The sequence below is a fragment of the Egretta garzetta genome, unplaced genomic scaffold (assembly GCF_000687185.1).
Source record: "Egretta garzetta isolate BGI_Z169 unplaced genomic scaffold, ASM68718v1 scaffold3, whole genome shotgun sequence".
Classification (NCBI taxonomy): Eukaryota; Metazoa; Chordata; class Aves; order Pelecaniformes; family Ardeidae; genus Egretta; species Egretta garzetta.
In genome coordinates this window covers 728,354-749,915 of record NW_009259099.1, presented here as the reverse complement: position 1 = coordinate 749,915, position 21,562 = coordinate 728,354, and the positions used below count along the sequence as shown (strand labels likewise).

The window sequence follows — 21,562 nt, the reverse complement described above, 5'->3', positions numbered from 1 at the left end:
TTTCCAGTAGAAAATAATGACTTCCGAAAAATAACCCCCTGTAATGATATAAAAAATAGATTTTCAGCATAAAATATGTCTTGGGGGATTTAGTCAAAAATTTCCATGAAGTAGATATTTTCTGCATACAAAACAAGAAGTCTACATGTTTTATCAAAAAGGAGTCAACAGCAAATTTATGACCAATGGCCACTCTTTGACGCACCTTTTTATTTTAACAGCCTAGTTTCCTTACTGTTGCTTTTCTGAGTAAATCCTCAGGGGCCACAAAGAACGGCACCTTTGTGACTCCTTTCCCAGCAATGCAGAGAGCGATCCTGGAGGGCAGCCAGTGGGCCAGGAGGATATATGAAGGTTGTTATGCTTCCTTAAGGTTCTGTGGCATTATTAGTGGGGGTTTCTGCCCACTGGCCTCCAAAACCTATTCCTGAGCATGACTCCTCCACCCAGGATGTGTGCCACATGAAGGCTTAATCCTTTAGGATAGAGGCACGCAAAGAAAAATAGGAAGTCTATTTTAAATGCAAAGGAAGATGAAGCAGATAAAGCAGTGATTTTAAGTACAGTTCTCATTAACTTAACAATTAATTTTAAAATGAAATATATTTATTTCTTATGCTTTGTTAGAAATGAGCATTTGTGGGGAGGACTACAGCAGAGAGACACATTGATAGTGAAGGCAGATGCTGCTACCTGAACATATAAGTCATTAAGTGTTACAAAGTACCATTTCCCCCCTCTTTTAAATTGGCTATGCAATCCAATTAATTTGCTTTTAGTTTATAAATCATCCCAAGTAAGCACAAGATTCCTCCCTTTCTTCTGTATTCACTGCTTTGGCCAGGAATAAGGTCCCGCACCCACGGCCACACATGGGGCAGGGATTTACATCGCGAGGCCCCAACGCTGAACTGTGGAAAATAGTCTTTCAGCGGCAGGAACAGCATCTGGCTTCTTGGCTTGCTCCACACACAGTTGTGCTGACAGATCTGGAGCTGCCTTTTACAGTGTCATATGGTCAGGCTGCTAATGTGATGTCCCTCCCCACTTGTCCTCCTCCATGTCGTTTTTCTTCTTTGACTCCTATTTAGCTCTGACAAAGCTCCATGCATTCATCCTTACAGACTGATGGCCCCATATCTCCTCCATGCCTTACAGAAAACTCAGCCAAACATCCATACCGAGGCAGCCTTCTAGACATCCCTATATGGGATTTCCTTAAGAGGGTTCTGGTACTCACCCAAACCCCAACCCCCCCAAAGCTTTCCCCCACACCTCCATATCAGAGGACCTTAACTCCAGCCCAGCGTCACTGCCACCTCATTAAGCAGACAACAGAGGTGCCAAGAAAGTGGTGTCCCGCCCCAGAACTCCAGTTTGTCACCACCCCAGCGTGAGTCGGTGCCATTTCCTATTATCCACAGATCTCTAGTGTGTGAACCTGGGATACGGGCTGTGAACATAATTCACAAAGCAAGCTGAAGCTGCACTGATAAAGTATTTTTCTTACTCGTTTAAACATTCAACACACCAAATACATAAAACATCTTGTATATGAACCTCTTCCTGTGTGGACAGACCCACTCTAGAGAATAAGCCCGTTTTCTTTATGTCACATGAATGAAAATCAACATTGGATGACAATCTACTGTGGATCCATTTATAGTGATTTATTGAAGCATAGGACACTACTTTCTAAACTTATTTGGTGTAACCCACCTGAGAGTCTGACCATCTGGTCAAATATGATGTTTCTAATAAATTTTGTAAAGTTGCTGCACTTGGCCTGTAGATACTAATAAATGCTTCGTCAAAAAGGAAAAAGAAGTCCAATTGCAAAACGACATTAGGATTTCCTGATCAAAACTCTGCAGCATATCCTCTAATATTGCAAACTGGCATGAGGCAACTTATGTGGGGCAAGAATCTGGTGAGCTATTTAGAAATGAATGACCGTAATTCCACAGCATCTGAAATCCTTTTTCTAGAAGAACTCAAGCATCAGCGTTCAACAGATTGAAATGAGTATCTTACAGGCATGATGCTGCAAGATAAAAAGTATGCTGGCCATTTTCCAACAAGGAACTTGAGCATGTGCTTATCTTTAAGCTTATGAGCAGTCACACTGAAGTCCCACGCTTCAAGCCTGAAATTAAACATTAACTCAAGTATTTTGCTGGATCAAGGCCAACGCAATTTTAAAAGCGTCAGCTCCAAAAGCAGGGATTGTTTTGGGAACAGTTATGCAGGTGCACCTAGTATAAGCTCGGCTGACAGTTGCAGGAACGGCTGAAAGCACTGTTACCTTTCTGCTTTCCAGTGATCTCAGGGCCTAACAGTGTCTCATTTAACCCATGGTATAAATGAGAGCAGATTCAGGACTATGTGAGTTTATGCTGGTTAAAATTCCAGCTGGTCTGCCACTTACCATTACAAACAACCCTGGTATGGCAGCCGATTGCCTCCATCCCACAGATGCCTACACGGGAGGGAATCCTCAACTGCAAAGATTTTTGCAGAGCAGGACAGAGTTCTTGGTCTTGATGAGTACACAGCAAGCACTAGGTAGTTGCCACATGTTCTGGATCCATAGGAGCCTTTGCGTTCATGATGCTAATCACCCACCAGAAAATAGTGAGAACCCCAGCTTCCTACAAATCAGGGAAAAGGAGCTTAAAGCATTATTTTTGTTATTTTCAGTTTTTTCACTTCATGTTCTAATAAAGGGAGTGCTTTCAAGTTACTAACCACCTATTAAGATTAATAAAAAGAATGTAGAGTGAGCCTTATACAATGCCTTGCAAAAATGTAGCATACATATATCTTTATCTCAGTCATCCAAAATAAAAATAGAGAAAGTTCTAAAAATCCAGCACACAGGTTTAAATTAATTGTTTTGTCAATAGCTGAGGATTTTGCAGCATTAACCTGCAACTTCAGCTATTAAAGTAAATCAAAGAGACAGGAAGTAGAGATGGAAATCGGAAAGAAGAATAAGAGCTGCAAAATTAAACTGTTCTCTTTCACATGTGAAATTCAGTATAAAATACTTCCCTATAAATAGTTGTCAATAAACACAACTGCCGCAAATGTATTTGGTAAATGTTGAGGTCAAAGGCCTCAACTGTTTATTGCCTTGTAAACTCAAAGGCAAGTAAATTTATTGCCTGAACGAGTTTCAGAGTATTGGCCATCATAAAAACTCTGCATCCAAGGTACAAAATAGCCCATCAGCTAGCACCGCAGCTATTCCACACGTAACTCAGGGGCTACCGCGCGTATCATAATTCAAAGTATCAGAAAGTATATTGTTGCCATGCTGAATACACACTGCCACGGGTTAGCGCTGAACTGTCTGTCGTTACTGTTAGAACTACCACTTGGTGAAATTATAAATTGTTGTGCTTTTAAAAGTGATTTGCTTACTGCACTACTGTAGCAGGCTGTAGCAGTACATTTGCCTGGCAGCCTTCTGCAGTATTACATTTTCAGAAGTCCCTAATTGAAACTGGAGCAGCAGCGTACTAAGCGCTGTGCAAACACAGTAAGCAGCAGCATTTACCCCAAATGTTTGCAGTCAAAGTGAAAGCTTACAGACAGATGATGGGAGAAAGGAAATATTTTCCTCTGCGCTTCACAGCTGGAAGAATGGATCTCAGAATTTATGTGATTTAGGTCTTGTAGACAGAAGAATATTACTTTAATGTACCTCTTTTCCCTAATTTTAAAAAGGTCGAATTGGTTCTATAGCATTCTATAAAATCATTAGAACTATGGCTAGTGTTTAGTGCCAAATCCTATCCTCAGATCCATTATTCACGACAATACTTCCTAGATTAATGTGTTGAGAATCTTACTCTCTTCCAGCTGCAAAACTTAAAAGGGCTAGTTCAGGAAACAAAGTGTATATGTATGTTTTCTTGAACAGAATTCTATTTAGGAAACATTATGTTTCTGTCCTCCAGAGTTAGAGCTCAAGAACTGAGCATTCAGTGTCCCTTCTCACATGTTCCTTTCTCCAGTACTGTGTGGCTATTAATTAATGTAAATTAACAGAGAACAGGTATGAATCCATACAAATTGGATCAGGAGAAAATTCTGAGCTCAAGCTCATATGGCCTATAGTATAAAATATTACACAATCGGACTTTGTAATCTAGACTGTAAACTCCTCAGGGCAAGCACTGATGTTTTTCTCTCTGTATCATGGGGCATGCAGCCAGTGCTAGTAACTTTGGGGATAATTCAAACTTTTTATCCTCTTCAGTTGTGTGGTCAACAGGGAGCTGTCCGGCTGCCCAAAACTGTGCTTGCCAATTTAAATGGAACTGCATCCTGCCTTTGCTCTTTGAGTCCCTTCTTGAGTAGCTGATGGTATCTGCAGATAAAGTTTTGCAGAGTGTTATTTGAGAATGAAACTGCTGTCAGAGAATGAAGCACCTGACTGCATCTGCCAGTCAGCAACCTATCTACACACTTCAGCTGAGAACATATACATGTAGATAGGCACATATCAATACACGCACACATATAGTACCCCATGCAGACAAGAGACCCATCAAACAGTAAAACACAAACAGCAGCCACTTAAAAAAAAAACAAAAAAAACCAAAAAAACAAAAAACCCACCACAAACCAAAAAACCACACCACCCCCCAAAACCCCCCCTACTTCCACAGCTCTGCAAGCTCAAGTAAATCAGAGATCTAAATACAAAACATTCAGGAACATGTATCTCATTTCCTGGAGATCTATGGCAGCAGTAAAGTAAGGCATGTAGATTTTTGGTTTTACTCTGGACAGATCTAACTGTTCTCCAATATTGTTCCCATCAAAGAAAACTGTCTCAACTTTCCTCCAGCCGTTCCTCTGAAATGTTATATGATAAAAAACACTGCTCCATCTGAGAAATCTACCCCAGTAAATTCCATTCACTGCACAATCTAAATCAAAGGTATGAACACCTTGTGAAATTCAACAAACCAACATTTAAAATGAAAGGTACTGTGCAAGATACTGTCATGCTGACCCTCCTTTTTCTTTTTGTGTTTGTAGCTTTTATAAATACACAATTAATCCAAAACACACATAGCATATGACAAGCATAATACTGTGATACAGTTACGTATGAGTAGGCAAATCAGAAAATTTAACACTTTTACATGTTCTCAGAACAGCTTTCTCTTGTAATGCTGACACAGAGGAGGCCAAATGCAGAACTCTTATGACCGAAGCCTTCACTGGAACAAATACAGAACTCTTATGACCGAAGCCTTCACTGGAACTATTTCCATCTCTGAGAAATTCAGTGGGAACCCTGTGCCTCCGTTGTCAAAACAAACTAAAAAGGGAAGAGACATCTCAAAGAGTTAACTAGCAGCATCCCGCTGCCTGTCACTAAGGAAGGCAAAACACAAAGATGCATAGGTATAGCTTGGAGTCCTCCAGACTCAGTGCAGGAAACCCAATCAGAGATAAATGTTTTTTCTACTACTTGCAGCTGAGCAGGTAGTTGCCCTCAGTTCTAGTACAGAGGCCCATCAGCTCATGTTTGCATAGCAGTGTACAACACAAATATCAGCCTTGATTTAGGGAACCCATCACATCTACAGGAAATGATCTAAGCAGTTCCATAGGTTTGCTGTTCTTGCTTATAAAACACGTGGCTCCTTTCCACACCAGAATCATTTAACACCCCCACTGCTGACAGTTTATCACTTATAGGCATTGAATTCTTGGGGGAAAGGCTAAGAAAGCAGTACCTCCCTGCTTCATTAGTATGACCTAACAGAGGTATTACCTAACACAGAGCACGTTCTTGGGTTTATATGGCAAAGGCATAGCCACCGGGTAGAATATTGCCCCAGTCCACAACGCAGCTGGATCCAGGCTTGAGCTGTAGCTCCACATTAGACCCCGCTGCCTCACTGCCCTCAGTCACGAGAGTGTAACCCATTTCCCCTGCTTGTGCCTTCCCTCAAGAGTAACAATCCCACACCCACACAAAACAGTCTTTTAGTTTGTTACGAAAAAAGGTCTTTTTGAAAAGACACACCCATTTTTTTATCCTGAATGAAATTCCCCATTAATTTGTGCTGTATTGTCCAGCAAATACTAAGTTATTCTACAGAAAATTTTATTCTCATGCGTGTGCTTGGTATTTGATGCCAAATGGAGAATTAGTGCCTCAGCATCAATCTCTTCATTCCACATCATGAGCTGAATATAGCAGATGATGGGAATAAAATCAGAACGAAAATAATAGTTATAGTAGTTCCACTAAGGTTAATGGGACTATTCCGTAGAATGGCTGAGGTGATGGAGAAATAAGAGTTCTTTACCACAGGGAAAAAACAAGCCAAATGCCAATAACGCACAAATATTGAACATCAAACACTTTCAGGTACTTCTGTCCTGTACGTCTGTTTAGTAACAGTTAATGGAATAACAAATAAGTGATATTACATTATCCACATGGCACACTTTCACTCAAGAAACAATACAGCCATGAACTTTTCCCTGACTAATATAGGATATGAATGGGGTACTGTTGCTTAATCATTCTCCTAAATGTTTATAGGATGGAAATAAGATCTTAATATAACTAGAGGGGCCACAGGAGGGACACTTTAAAGGCTGCACTACCATGTGCGTCAATACCAAAAGCTCAGCAACATCTGGTTTAATTCATTTTTCGAGCTGTTTACTAACTGGAGACTAGGTGTTATTTCCTCTTTGAGATGGGAAATGCCTTTATTTTATGCCGGTGCATCTCCCTCGTGCCAAATGGGCACTCATGAGACACTACGAAAACCAGTTAAGCAGTTGTGGTAGAAACAAGGGCTAGAATTTGCCTGTGGTGCCTCTTTAGACTGCAGGCCCTTGAAATAAAGGCTATTGCTCACTGTGCATGCCAGTATAGCATTTGTACCTACAGAGCTGGAATTCGGGCAAGGATGCCTTCTCAGTGTTTCTGGAACACAAATGTATAAGACTGCTGTTTCCAAAAATCTATACCCTCCTTTGAATGAAGGAAATGTATCACTGCAGCATCATATTTTCCAAAATATCTCCAAAGACATGGTACACCGTTTAAGGAACTCTAGCCACCAATCAGTTTTAGAAAGGCAATTTTTAAAAACAATCACCTGCTAGCTATACTGTTTTGGGGAGACCTTTTGATCAGTTGGACACAGTTTGTCTTCCAAAAATTAGTTAAACATTAGCAAAGCTGCTCATGAATAATTTTTCAGAAGAAACTGTTTTTTTTCCCATCCATGTTTGGCTTTGTGATCACAAAAAGAGAAAGCAGAAATAATTCAAGGCTGTTAGAGAAAAATCAAACTTTCCTCAGATCATCTGTATCAGCAAACAAGTTTAAAGCACAGCTGCAGATAGGCTATGTAGATAGGCTCTTTGTGCACTCGCACACAACATCAAACCACATTAATAGCCACAGGAACATGCCAGAACAGGTCATTGGAAAATCATTATACATTCATTTCTAAGACTAACACCTTGAGGCTCCCACTGCGAGCGTGGCTGTACTGCAGCTATTTCCTTTCATGTCAGAAATGTTTTTTGCAAGTTTGGCATAAGAATCAAACTAATATTTTTGTTACGAAAAAATTCAGATTCTGCAGCAGGTCCTTGAAAACAGCAGTGTAATGCAAGTCTTTGAATTTTTATCATTTGCAACCCAATTTCAACTTTGCCTTATATCACAGTAAAATTGCTTCAAAGCTAATTTCAGTCTAGTCCCAACAGAGCATTTGTCCATATCATGAATACAAGTATTTAATTTAAGACGATTACATACACATGCTAGTGCAGTCAGATGCCCAACTGGAATAGCAGAGTTAAGACAGGTCAGGATGAAGGTGCACTGGTGGGGCTTGGCAGGGAACCTGCTTTTAGTGCTCTTGGCTCTAGTTGAGAACATCAGTTTCTCGTTGGCGAGTTCTGAAAACAAACTCCTTTCCAAAGAAAAAAGAAAAGAAATAAAAGAAATCTCTTCACAAATTCTACTTTGGGCAATTGTGTATCGGTGTCATAACTTAAAATCAACAAACCATACGAAGGAGGTGAATCAAAGTTAAACACATCTGTGGACATTACATTCTTTGATTCTATTTCTTACACCTACTTTTCAAAACAGACTTCTGGTGCATCAGACTCAGCTGGCAGAAGCATTTTATTCAAGTTCTCCCAGCCAGTGCTCCTCCACAGGTATTAACTCCCCCTGGGGAATGCAGGCACAGAGGTAATAAACATATTCGTTTCATTACAACATCTTAAAAAATGTAAAAATTCTAAAAAACCAACTGTAAGCTGACCTCCAGCCAAAGTACACATTAATTATACAGCTTAAGTCAGGCGGATGCTCAAGGAAAAGAGATATAATGTTACACCCAGCTGGATACTTTGTAGTTAGCACAAATGTAATATAAAGCGTACCAGAGTTTGTCAAGTGTCTGTCTGGATTTTCAGTTTTCATTAGTACTATAATTAAAACCACATTTTCAGCTATATTACCTATAACAAGAAAGGAATGAGAAATGAGGTTGTCAAGGTCAGTCTCTTTCTGCTCTTTATACTGAGTATCTGCAGGCCACAAGTTGTTGAATTTGGTGTAAACCAGAGTAATAGGATGGAATGTCACGTTACAACCAAACCTTTGTGGTTGAAAAGACAAACTTATGAGGTCACTTCCTTTTAATCACCAATGGAGCATATTTATCAACAGTCATATAAGTCAGGAAGACAGGCAGGCAGATGACAGACAGACTGACAGATATATGGAAACACAAACACCCTAAACATAGATACGACAGAGCTGATGCACAGAAACATTCCTTTTCAGAAAGCTGTGCTTCATCTTGTGCTGTCATAGTCCTTCCCATTTATAAATGACACCACTGTAAGCGCTTTTTATCCCCTTTCTACGGCTTGTCACAGAGGGCACAGCAAAGATTAGGAAAATACGAACAACGAACACCTTGGACAAGAACAAGCTAAGAAGATTTAGACCCAGATTCAATTTTTAACACTGTCAGAGAGTTCACAATTTTGCTTAAGACCTATAAGACAAAGTGACCAGGTAGCAGGTAGTAGACTTCCTAGCAGAGGGACATATTGTTCCAATCATTATAGTGGATGCCTTAATTAGAGATTGGTGGTGAAAAGCAGCATAGCTTCCTTGAACTCAGCAGAGGTCACCATCTTACTAAGGATCTGGCTCATAAATTTCAGTATTAAAAATGCAATTTTTTTCTCCATATTCAAGTGCAATAAGCACTTGAGGCAACCAAAGCACCAGTGAATGCAAATGAGATTCCCTAGATGAACATGCGGTCTAGAAAGCAAATATGATTTTAGCCTTCGGAGAACCCAGGAGGAAAAAAACAAACAAACAAACAAAAAAAGCAGCTGGTCAGTCATGTTAAATATAAATGACAGTTTATTTGTGATATTAAAAGGGGATTTTAGCTCCATTTAAGAAAAACTGCTATGAAGGAGATGAGTGAACTATTGCGACACTGAAAGACTTAAAAACGATACCCCAAGAGATAACATCCTGAGAATAAAGTGAAAGAGCTCATATAAAATACAAAAGGTGTGTTGTAAAGAAGGATCAGAAGGGCAGACTTTGAGCTTCATCTAGTCATAAATCAAAAGCTTGTTCTCCATCATTCCTGCCTATGAGGTCAGCTTTGATTCCCAAGCTACAATTCCCAAAGGATGCAGGTATTTCTATTGGCAAGTATGTGTCTTTCTTCCCCCAGGCTGGCTCTGCCAGCCTTGCTGTCACCATGGACTGTCATTATCTCAATCTCTTTACTGCCCAGGATTGTTCCATCCCGGAGCCATAGGGAACTATCACAGGGCTGTGAGAGGAAAGCCCAGTTGGAAGACTAAGGGCATTTGCAACAGATTAATTGACAAAGAAGTTTATCAAGCCAGGCCATCTACAATAGTTCAGTCATTCTCCTTCACAGTGGCCAAATGCTTCAGCACACTAGTCTCCAGGTGATGTGTTAGGATAGAAAATGTTATACAAAATAAAAATAAATGCAGTAAAAAAACCACAGTTTAAAGACTCTACCACCAAAAAAATATTCTGAAGAACAACTCTCTACCCAGTCACATGCTTAATGGTTTTTGTGTGTGTGTGTGTGTCTGAGCAACTTAAACATTTATCTTTTAGCTCTTACTCATGCAGACTGTCCATACTCATAAGAATAGTCTGTGTAAATACAACTACCCACCTGAATACCAGGGGCTGGCTTAGCACCTCAGTTTGCAGTCAGTCATCTTCATGCACACAGATAAAGAGCAGACACCTTCCTTACAGAAATGCTTACAAAATACATTTAGAATATTGTTTCCCTGATTTTCATGTAACGTACTAATCAAATAGTAATTACCAGTTTTATCTACATTTCATGAATCAAAATATTTCAATTTTTTCTATCCTAAGTAAAAAAAAATTTAAAATGTTCATTTCAGAATACTTTTTGGGTATTACTCAATTACAGCAGACTTCTACAGTGTCCTTGCACAGTGGATTCTATTTGCTCTGTTAGTATTATAAAGGTTTTACTTCAGTAATTCCCACTTAATATAGAGAAATGTTGCTGTGTGGCATAAAACCTGATAGTCACTGCAAGTATCTTTAACAAAGATAACATTTACAGAGAATAATACAGACATCTGATCCTATATGTTTCCAGAGATAAAAACCTTCATTCTTTCGGCAATGACTTGTAAAGGAAAGGCATCGATAGGTGTAAAGTCTAAATTTTTGAGACAAGATCGCCCTCTACCGCTTAGGAGACAGTAGAACTAGGGAGGATCATCCTTACCTGTGTGAAGTTTTCACATAACCGATACGCAAAGCTCTGGGCAAAGATGCTTTGCAAACCTTGGTGGCTTCACAGCCTTCGAGCTGTTCCCTCCTCCACAGGCATACTGTGGAGTGAACTCCGCGGCTGCGGAGCAATAACTCCAGGGCAAGATGCTGCCACAAACAGGAGGAAGATTATTTACACACCCTCTGCTCTCTGAAATTGGTACACAACTCCCTCGAGTGCAGGGAAGTTGATGTAGGCTCACCTGCATGGGATGCTTGCCCACCGCCTTGTTATCACCCCGAGCTGGTATTCAGTGCCTTCCAGACTCATATGAAAAGATATGGATTGCTCAATAGGATAATATCCTTTAAAAAGTATTACCATACATTGCAAAACGTCTTTTCCTTAAGTGTTCTAAACTTGCTTACAAATGATAAGCCCATAAATCCAGAATCATATGGTGGAATGAGAAGACACATTAAACCACCAATAGGACTAAGTCAAAATCATTCTTATAACCAACAGAACTGTGCCAGAAAAGTGCAAATATTTGATTCCTTCCAAAAATTATTACCAGACCTTTGAGGCCTGATTTCCCTCTATAAAAGCAGTGTTTACTCTGCCATTATAGCTTACTTACCCAAGTGCCTGTTACTTGTATTTTTGTTATAGCTTTGCCCAATTTAATATGGCAGTCAGGCCCAGGTAAGTCTCTTGGATCCTTGCTAGTACTCCTCTAAAAGCAGGCTTAGTGTTTGTCCCCTGCCGTCCCAGTGATCTTAATTCCATTTCAAGACAGAAAGCAGCAGCATACCACAGTAGTTTGGTGAACTCATTATCAGATGCCTTTGAAATTCTTGAGTGAACACCTGCTTCTAGCCATTTATTCTTCATTTTCATTCTGGAGGTTTTGGGTTGGTTTTTTATTTTTTTAAACTCTTCTACTGACACTATAATTTGAGGCAGTTCCTCAGAGACATCTTGAATAAAGACAGACTCTAGTCCTGGAAGATCCCTAAGCTACTCTGCAACGAACATTGATTCAAATAATTCATTTAGTTTTCAACTTCAACCTTATCTTCATTAAAAGAGTCCTCTTACACCACTGTCAATAGGCCATAAAAATTCCCTGGCAAGTTCCCTGGCTTCCAATATGACTGGAAAAAACATATTAGTAGATTTGTATCTCCAGGGAGTTCGCTGCTCAAAATCTTTTCAGCTGTGTTACTATCACTCTACATTTAACTCATGATTTTTATTTCCTTAATCTAAATATGGCAGCATCTTCGATGGATGTCTGTTAACTTCCAATAGTGTTCTCTTCCCTAACTGCTTAAGTAATAAGTCTTTTTTTCTTTTGTTGTTTCGGTTCTTCAAATGTTTCCTTACTATCACAGACTCTGTGAAGCCTGCACCATGAGACCTGGAAGATGATGCTTCCAGCTAAATTTGGCTGTTTTCCTACAGTCCTTTCTATCTAACTGCTGATCAAACCTAAACCTACTTAAAAAACGTGAGTTGCATTGAAACCCAACTTCATGCTGAGCGGAAGAACTAAATACATTCCAAGTGAATCACAAATTACTGTGTAGGATTTGGGTTTAAAAAAAAGAGTAACTAGAAGATTGCAAAACCTGTCTCCCCAGAGTTTTACTGTTGAGCTAATATCAATGCTTTTGTAAAGCATTGGACGCAGCTGGAGATGGAACTTCAGACAGGCTGGACTTCAGTGCTGGGGCGATGCATTTTGCTTATGGATATTATGATCACCACATTTTAAGCCAGTAAAATTAGCAGACACCCAACAAAATAAATGACATACCTGCTGGCAGGGTGTAGGTATAATTCATCCAGTTATTTTCCTTCCATTGCACAAGCATCTGGCACATATAGCACTTTGATCTCTCTGCCATCACCACCCAGCCTCAGCTCCTGATGCCTGCCATCCTTTTGTCTATTTACAGTCTTTGACAATACTATGGAGATGGCTCAGTGGGATTCATTAGCTTGTGTTATACAGGAGATTTAATGAGATTATTTGATAACCCTATTGCTCCTAGATTCCCAAATATAAAAGTAAGATTTAGCAGCCAAAAGGACTTCCTACTTCTGGTACATCTTACTAGGCCAGCTGGGCAACCTAACTTCTTTTTGATCTAACTCCAAGTTTTAATTAACTGAAGAAATTTCCCAAACCATTTGGGGAACACTTCTGACTATTTTTTTTTCCACTAACTACTTAAGATGAGTGAATGGAAAAAAACAGATGCATTTCAAAATCTTCAAAATAAAATTCCTTTCTACCTTATTTTTCAAAAAATTGCATTTTCATTTTTGGACCCACTCCAGTAACTTCTATCCACTAACATTCTCAGGGCAAACCCTTCTTTGCAACATACAGTTTAAGGGAACAGGCTAAGATTAATGACCACAGAACTAAGAAAAGAAAGAATCCTCTGACTTTGCATCCAATGCTTTAAACACCCCTGTTTCTTACAGTCACTGCGCATATCCACAGACACAAACAGCAAGGGACAGCAGTATATTTCAGTCACTGAAGATACAGATGCTAATCCCTGGCACTGATTTCAACCACATCTCCCCTTCATTCCTCTGCCCTCCCAGAGCGAGTCCCTTGAAATCAGATTTTACACTTTGCAGGAAGTAACTATTGTTAGTATCACACTTTTGCACTCCAAGTTGCATTTTGTTAGCTTAGAATCCTTCCCTGAGCTGAAAAATCTGGACTATGAATGTTTAAGTATCTCATAAGTCACCCAAACTGATGAGACTGTAGCTAATTTTCACTACAACTCTCTGAAAAAAAACAGGAAAAATTGAGAAAGAAAACATGTACATTTACTCAGTCCTGTGCGCTGATAATATTTCCATCAACTAGCATGTGAAAAAAAAAGATTCACTATGCCAGAACCTTCAAAAACTTTCCTGGACTATCTGGCTTTAAACATAATTTAAACATATGTCCATTTATTAAATATTTGGTTTGGTTTCCTTTACCTTCATTACGGTTCATGAAATTATTTCACAGGCACTCACTCAAAACTTCACCTCCTGCTGTTTTCACAATGACTGAAGTAATAATTCAGCTGTCTGTTTGGGACTTTATATCATCTCTACTACAAAAACCTGTGCTGTCATAGACCAAATATTTAATATCATTGAAAAGACAATGTCTGGAAGAGCAAGCCAGAAACACACAAAAGCCCTAGCCTCACTGTAGCCTTCTTATGAGCAACTTGGTAAGTGTAATGAAAAAGAACAAATTTATCTATATACAATATTTTCCATTTCATCTTTATTACCATAAAGGAAGTATACATTTTAAAAGTCCAATTTTATGTTAGATGGGTCAGTGTTAAATAGGAAAGAATTGTCTACAAAGCTGATAAAAGAAAACCAGAAATAATATTTCCTAGGGAGAATATGATGTGCAGTTAGTGTAAACCAGGATAGCCACCAAGTGTGGCAACCTTATCAGTTGAAGACTTGGCCTTCAAAGCTTTTTTTGTGCTTTCACACTTTCCTTCTCTCTTACTGTCACTGCCATGCTCTGTTTTGATCATTGCTTTGAAACTTCACATTCATTGAAAACCACAAATACAGAGAAAAAATTAATGAGAATTAAAATAATTTTGCTTGCAAACAGGATCTCCACCCTCCAAAAGTTTTACAGTAATTATTGTTAGACATTAAGGGATATTTGAATTACAATAAAGAACAAGTAGGTCCTATGATGAAAAAAACAAGATGACCACATATAACTTGGAATAAAAAAACACTTATATAGTTTCTCAAGCCAATGAGTGACTTCTGACGCTCAGCTCCACGGGCAACATCGTATTTGTTGCAAATACTACTTTATCCCACGTAAATCAAGTAACTGCACACACAAGTATGCTGCTGCATGCACAGTGCAATATAGATATCCACGAATGACCAGCTTTGGAGCAGTAAGGCACAACTGTTGCAGACTCAGCTGTCGTATTGTTGCCATTAATTGTGATTATTACTTGAATTCTTGTAGGGCTCATCTAGTCAAGTTATAATCAAACCACACTGTGCTAAAAACTTAGTTTAAAATATTTTTAGTTTTTACTCCATTTAACAGGCAATTACAGTCTGAAATACAAAAGGAATCATACAGTAGGGAAAATCTTGCTTTTAAATAATCATTTCCATTAGAATAGGATTCTTCAAGGTCATGAACAGGCCACTGTAGAAAGAACAAGTCACAGAAAAAAACCCCAAAAAGTACCATTACAGAGACTTTCTTTACCACATTAGGTATAACTTTTGTGTATTTAACACAAACAGAAAAAAAAAATAAAATATATATATATATATATAAAGATGAGAGAACCATGATAAAAGAAGGGTAGACAAGAAACATGCACCATCTCATGTCAACTGCACAGGACGGCACAATTCTCAACTCCAAATAGCACTAGACCTTCTCTTTAGCTATAAAAGGCTTCACATTTCAATCCAGAATAAACAGGGGTTTGTCGAAGACTGCAAGTCAAAATATCCTGATCCCAGTGACACTTATGTCATTAGTCTCAATAAAAGCAGGGCTGCACCCTGCCTAGAAATGTAGACGTTCATCTCCACTAACAATCACCAGTAACCATTATAAAACTGCACGGAATACTATTTTATTTACCTGCATCCTCACCAGTTATTCTACAACACTGTTTTTCATCACCAGCTTTAGGGCCAAATCTCAGTTCTGGTTTTAATTCAACAGACAAGTAGGATTTATAGGGCTAGACAGAGCTTAAGCCCCTCTGTCTTTCTTTCAGCTCTTAACTCCATGGTACTATCCTGGCAAAACAATCCATAAATCCAATTCTATGGCAGCAGCAGCAGCATATAACACCATATTCACAAGTTGCTCCACAAGCCAACAGCTGTTCTCAGCAGGCAGGGTGTTTTTCTTCAGAGCTACAGAGAAATTATAGTTTTGAAGCTTTATTGACAGAAAAGACAGCCAATCCATGAGCTTTATGTTTCCAGCCAGCTGTCTGCCACTAATGTATTTGGGTTGTGATGGAAAGCAATGAAAACCCACATGCACGTGAAGAAAAAAAAAAGTTCCCTCAAAAAATTTGGAGTAGGAGGGTAGTTGGTTGTTATTCTGAAATAACATACCTTGCAAAGCATCTGCCTTCAGCAAACACTTTGGCTTGGAGCAGACAATCACCATTCACAAATATTTCTGTCAGTGTTTTATTGGCACAGTTTTAGAATAAAACCCTAACAAAACCAACTCAAGCATAGCTGAAGAACTAAGTAAAGATGTGGAAAACATACAGAATCTCCCAAAACTGTGCTTGCAATTCTAAAATTTTCTTTTGTGTCTCAAGTTAGAACTGTTTCTCCAAACATTATACAATTTGATCTCACGTAACAAGAATTTTCCATTCATATCCTCGTTGTGAGGTGCAATGTAAAGCTTATAATGTAGTGGTTCAGTCTTCTACAAACATACAACTTAAAAGTCAAGGGGTAGGGGGGGGAAGATGCTTGAAAATTTTGAATCCCTGTTCCACCTATTTTTTTTTCCCCCTTCAAAAACAACGATCTGAAAAATTGAAATGATGCCCCATGGGATCTGCTGGTGATATCACCAGTGGAGTGCTCCCAAAGACATTACAGTGCATCTCCTGGAACACTACATGTATTAATTAGTCTTACTAAAACGCAACTTCCAGAAAGTGAGATATGAGATGAGAGGTGACTAACAAGTCTTTGGCATTACGTATGTTTGTTTGGAATAATTGGTTACCAATGATCTTAAAATTATTTTTGTGGTTTGGACATTGCAGATCTCATTTTTCCTCCTTGCCGGAAAAGAACATCGCCTGTTTGTTCAAGTTTATCTTTGAACAAGATACGTGCTAAGACTATATACCATCAAGCTCGTTCACTCTTTATTTTGCACTAGTCCCTGGCTGTCTCTGCTGCGTGCACACTGGGAGTGAACCTCCCACGCTTCTACCTGAAGTAAATCAATTATTTATTTTGCCCGGGAAATCCGAGTGCACAATAGCAGGTAGAAAATACTGCATACCACTCCACTGTCCCCAGGGATGAGGGCTCTTACCCTGACCCGAGGACAGCAAAACCAGGCTGGGCTTAACCGTACTTGGCAATCAGAATTCTAACAGTTTACTGGTATGACAAGCTATGAACTCAGGGTATAAAGATCTTTGCTTTGTCTTTGGTTTGGCACACACAGACACGAGAGCCAGGTATAACCAGAGTAACATTTGAAAGCCAGCTGGCTCTCAGGAGCTTGACTGATTGCTGAGAAATGAGGAATAAAAACGACCCAAAAGCCACATAGGTTTGAATAGGATTGCTTTCACAGGAGTCATGATTGGGTCCACAGGAAGATTCTTAGCTAACCCACCGAAGCTGTCTGGATTTTCATACACCATTTTCTAACATCACAAATTTTGTATAGGGTTTTGCTGCCAGACCACAAACCCATTCAACATACGTGTATTTCAAGCCTGGGACAGAGGGCTCCTTGGCAAATCTTGCTGTTTGACCCACCTCACTGTGAATTATTTTTAATATCTCTGGGAGTGTATTTGTTACCACATTAGAGAGAGGCATAAGCGTCTTACATCATGTAACATAAGCGTTATTATCTCTCTCAAAGCAAAAAGCCAAGCAAAAAACCATAACCCCAAACAGCTACCATGTAAGCACAAACTTACCGCTCTAATTCTTATTGATTGTTGTTGCCGAGGTGTTTTTTTTCTCAAAACTTGAAGAAAATTATGAACAAATACAGCAATAATTATTGGCATTAGGATATGAAACCCTAGGATAACGCAATTAATGTACACTAAAGAAAGACTTAAACCTATTTTCAGAAACAATTGGTACGAATCTTACCTCTGATACAATGCAAAGGTGTTACAATACCTGGCACAAAAGACTGATAAATAAGAGCTATCAGCCTTTCCCAACAACTACCATTCTTTGGTATTCCCTGTCCTTGCAAAGAAAAATTACTCTAAATAAAGAGTATCATTACATTCTCCACTGTATATCAAGCCTAAGTTTAACACAAAGAAGATGATGACCCCACCTGAAAGCAAACAAAGCTAAGTGGGCCCAGAGGGTATCTGCACCAGGGTTTACCCACACTCAGCCAAGCACAGGGCAGGAGGACATGACAAGGAAAAGGATAAAATCCAAGCAAAGCAATCAAGGTAATGCTTTAGAGTAAGAAATACCCCCTAAGCATTTCCCAACTACAATTACATCCAGATTTTACAGAATCACAGATTCTGCAGGTTGGAAGGGACCCTGAAGGTCTCTAGTGCAACCTCCTGCACAAGGTGGTGGCCTTGCGCAGCCAAGTCTGGAGCATCCCCAAGGATGGAGCATCCCCACAAGGATGGAGCATCCCCACAAGGATGGGATCCCACAGCTGCTCTGCTCCAATGCTTGAGCACCCTTGCAGTAAGCAATTCTTTTCTTATATGGTAGTACTGACTTCCCACATTCCAACTTCTGTCCATTGTCTCTTCTCTTTCTGCCTTGCACCTCTAAGAAGAGTCTGGCTCCATGTTTTCTACACCTTCCCATTAGGTATTTGTAAACAACAGTTCCTGGCCCAACCATTTATCTAAAAGCCCGATCAAAATTCTAGATAAATCATACCTTCTTCTTCACCCTCTCTCACCAATGAAAAAAAATCTTCCAAACTATGTACTATAGCCCATGCCTGTGACTATTCTTCTTGACTTTGCACGGGCCTCCAGTCTATAAATGGACAGAAATTTCCAGAAAGTAGAGCCTTGACGTTGATGCGTTCCTTTTCATATGCCAAAAGGACACTTTCTTGCAGACCAATTCCTGTTAGTCTTTCCTATAAAATACCTCTCAAACAAGCTGATCTAGATACCTTAGCACATTAAAATCTGATGTGCTGGGCAAGAGCTCAGTTTAAGAAATAAGCAGACAACCCTAACAGGTAGTCAGCTAATAAACATAATATTTGTCATTTACTGCTGCAAGATGCCTAGGGTAGTAAGGAATCTCACAGGACGTCCTCAGGTTTGGGGTTTTTTTCCCCCCAGCCTTTTTCCTACATTTACTTCAGATTTCACATTTACATACTATACCTATTCAGACCCCAAGCTCTACCCTCACACATTGCAGACTCCTTGGCATTACCAGCTGTCATTAGCATTTTGGATTCCATGCAATACCATACTGATTCCCACCACGTGAAGGCACCCAAACTCCAGAGAACTCCTTTGATCTTTTCAAAGAACAACCAGGAGCATGATCATTGTTGCAATTTTTTTTTTATATTTATCAGTCTGTTGCTGCTTCCATGAATATATATTCCTCAGAGTTAAAATCTGCAGTAGCTTTCACATGAGTAGGCAAAAATCAATCACGGGGAAAAAAAATAAGGCAAATTTCACTTCTATATCAAGCAGTACAAGTGTTGCACATAATCTCTAAGGGGACCAGAGCTAAAAAGACATTAACAGATGCAAACAACATACCTGCTCCTTCATGCAGTGGCTGTAGGAGTTATTAAAATTATGTTTGCTGCTACAGTGGCTGTCTGTCCTCATGTTGGCTCAAGTCTTTGGATGTATTTCTTCCTATTTCTCATCTTAGTCAGCAACATCTGCATTGTTTTAATTCTCCATTATGCTCAGTAATGTAATTTTTGTACAGCTGCTATCATATTCTGGGGTTTAATAAACTGATCTTCTCCTTGATCCTCTCATCATCTGTCTCTTCATTCCCTGAACCTACCCTAAATCCTGCAATACCAAGCAATTTGCTTCTACAATCCTTCTCAGGCAGGTTTCATTAAAACCTCCAGCTGTGGAACTAATATCTAAAATCTCCACACCTGGAGATCTTGCACTGGCCCTACTGGGAACCCCACCAAACTCAAACCACTTCAGGAATTTGCTCACAACCATACTTTTGACTTCAAACAACATCTCTGAAAGTCTCCATGACCATACATTATTCTCTAGATCGACGCCAAAAATCACTGTTTGTGCCTGGCTCCTTTACAATGTAGTTCTGCACACGTCTGAGCACAGACTGTAGAAATGCCTTAATACAATTCCTAAAAAACAAAATTCCTCACCATCAGTTTATGCATTTTTCCCTCTTAATTAACAGCCAGAGTTATTGGCACGATAAACCAGAAATGCTGCAAAATGAGGTCTGCTAAAACGCCCTAACCACGGGCAACAGCCTAGCTCTTAAAAATCAGGCAGCCAGAATCCTTTTTTTTTTTTTTTCCCCTGGAGCCATCTTTCATGTTAGGCTAAGATGAAAACTCCCTGCGATATCCCTAAAACCTATTTGCACGGAACATTAGAAAAGAGGGCCATGACAAGAGCATGACGTGGGCACATCTAATTGCTCTAAGTCTGAATTTTCCATGAGATCCTGCAAGAGCATACACTACAGCCACGCTCAGCCTTCCTCCTGCACGGAGCTGTGAGTCGGCCGCCTAAGTGGCAGAGCTAAGGGCACATCTGTGGGGCCTGAACAGTCCCAAGAGCTAGATGTACTACTGCTGCCAGAGTATTTGACATTAAGTTCATGGTTTAAAAGAGCAAGCATTGCTCATTTTCTGCTTTTAGAAAGTCCTGTTTTCTCTGCACCCAGAACTGACCACCCAAAACCTCTGCAGGGAACCTGGGAGCCCCCCGAAAATTCCCCTGCACACACAAAGGCCACAGCCACGCACAAAAACCATGCTAACGCCAAAAAGGGTCGCCAAACCACACTCCAACCCGCTAAACTCAAGCACATCCCTGCTCTGATGTGTGCTGTGAGTGAAGGTTCACATCTGCCTCCATGTCTTAGTCGTAGGCCATGTAGATCCTCGATCCCACAGGCCCACAAGTCATACAAGGAGCGGCTGGGGGAACTGGGGTCATTTAGTCTGGAGAAGAGGAGGCCGAGGGGAGACCTGATCGCCCTCTACAAGTACCTGAGAGGAGGCTGTAGCGAGGTGGGGGTCGGCCTCTTCTCCCTGGTAACAGATGATAGGACGAGGGGGAATGGTTTGAAGTTGCTCCAGGGCAGGTTTAGGCTAGAGATTAGGAAAAACTTCTTCACTGAAAGGGCTGTCAGGCTCTGGAATGGGCTGCCCAGGGAGGTGGTTGAGTCCTCATCCCTGGAGGTATCTAAAAGGATAGATGAGGTGCTTAGGGACAGGGTTTAGTGGTGGGATGACAGGGTTAGGTTAAAGGTTGGACTCGATGATCTCAAAGGTCTTTTCCAAACAAAGTGATTCTGTGATTTTCAGGAAGGGACCATCCCTTCCACTTTTCCCTCCCACCCCATCTGCACTATGCACAGCACAGCTGATATAAGACCACCAGAGACAAAAGAAAATAAAAGGATGGAGCTGCAGGAGCCTGGGGAGTACTCCATGCTCGCTGGGTGCTTTCCAGCGCCACATTTTTCTCACCAACAAGCACCCCAGATGAAAAGGGCTGGGACAATTCGGAAGCAATTCATTACAGGCCAGCGGAAGCCTACTTCCACACCTTTTTCAGTCAGAAACGCGAAGCCGGCTTTAAAAAGAAATTAAAGGGAGCGGGAGCCGCCCGCGCAGCCGCCCGGCCCCTGACAGAGCCCTCACCTCACCGCACCCCTAACGGCCCCCTGGG

The 21,562-nt window shown here is 40.2% G+C and overlaps 1 protein-coding gene across 1 annotated transcript in view; it reads left to right on the top strand.

Moving 5' to 3' along the window:
* Positions 1–18,063: 18,063 nt before the first annotated feature.
* Positions 18,064–21,562, top strand: part of CDKN3 (cyclin dependent kinase inhibitor 3) — an 11,007-nt gene continuing 7,508 nt past the window's right edge. The window contains exon 1 of the mRNA XM_009635191.1: positions 18,064–18,103. Coding sequence (XP_009633486.1) covers positions 18,064–18,103 — 40 coding nt within the window. The remainder of the gene's footprint in view (positions 18,104–21,562) is intronic.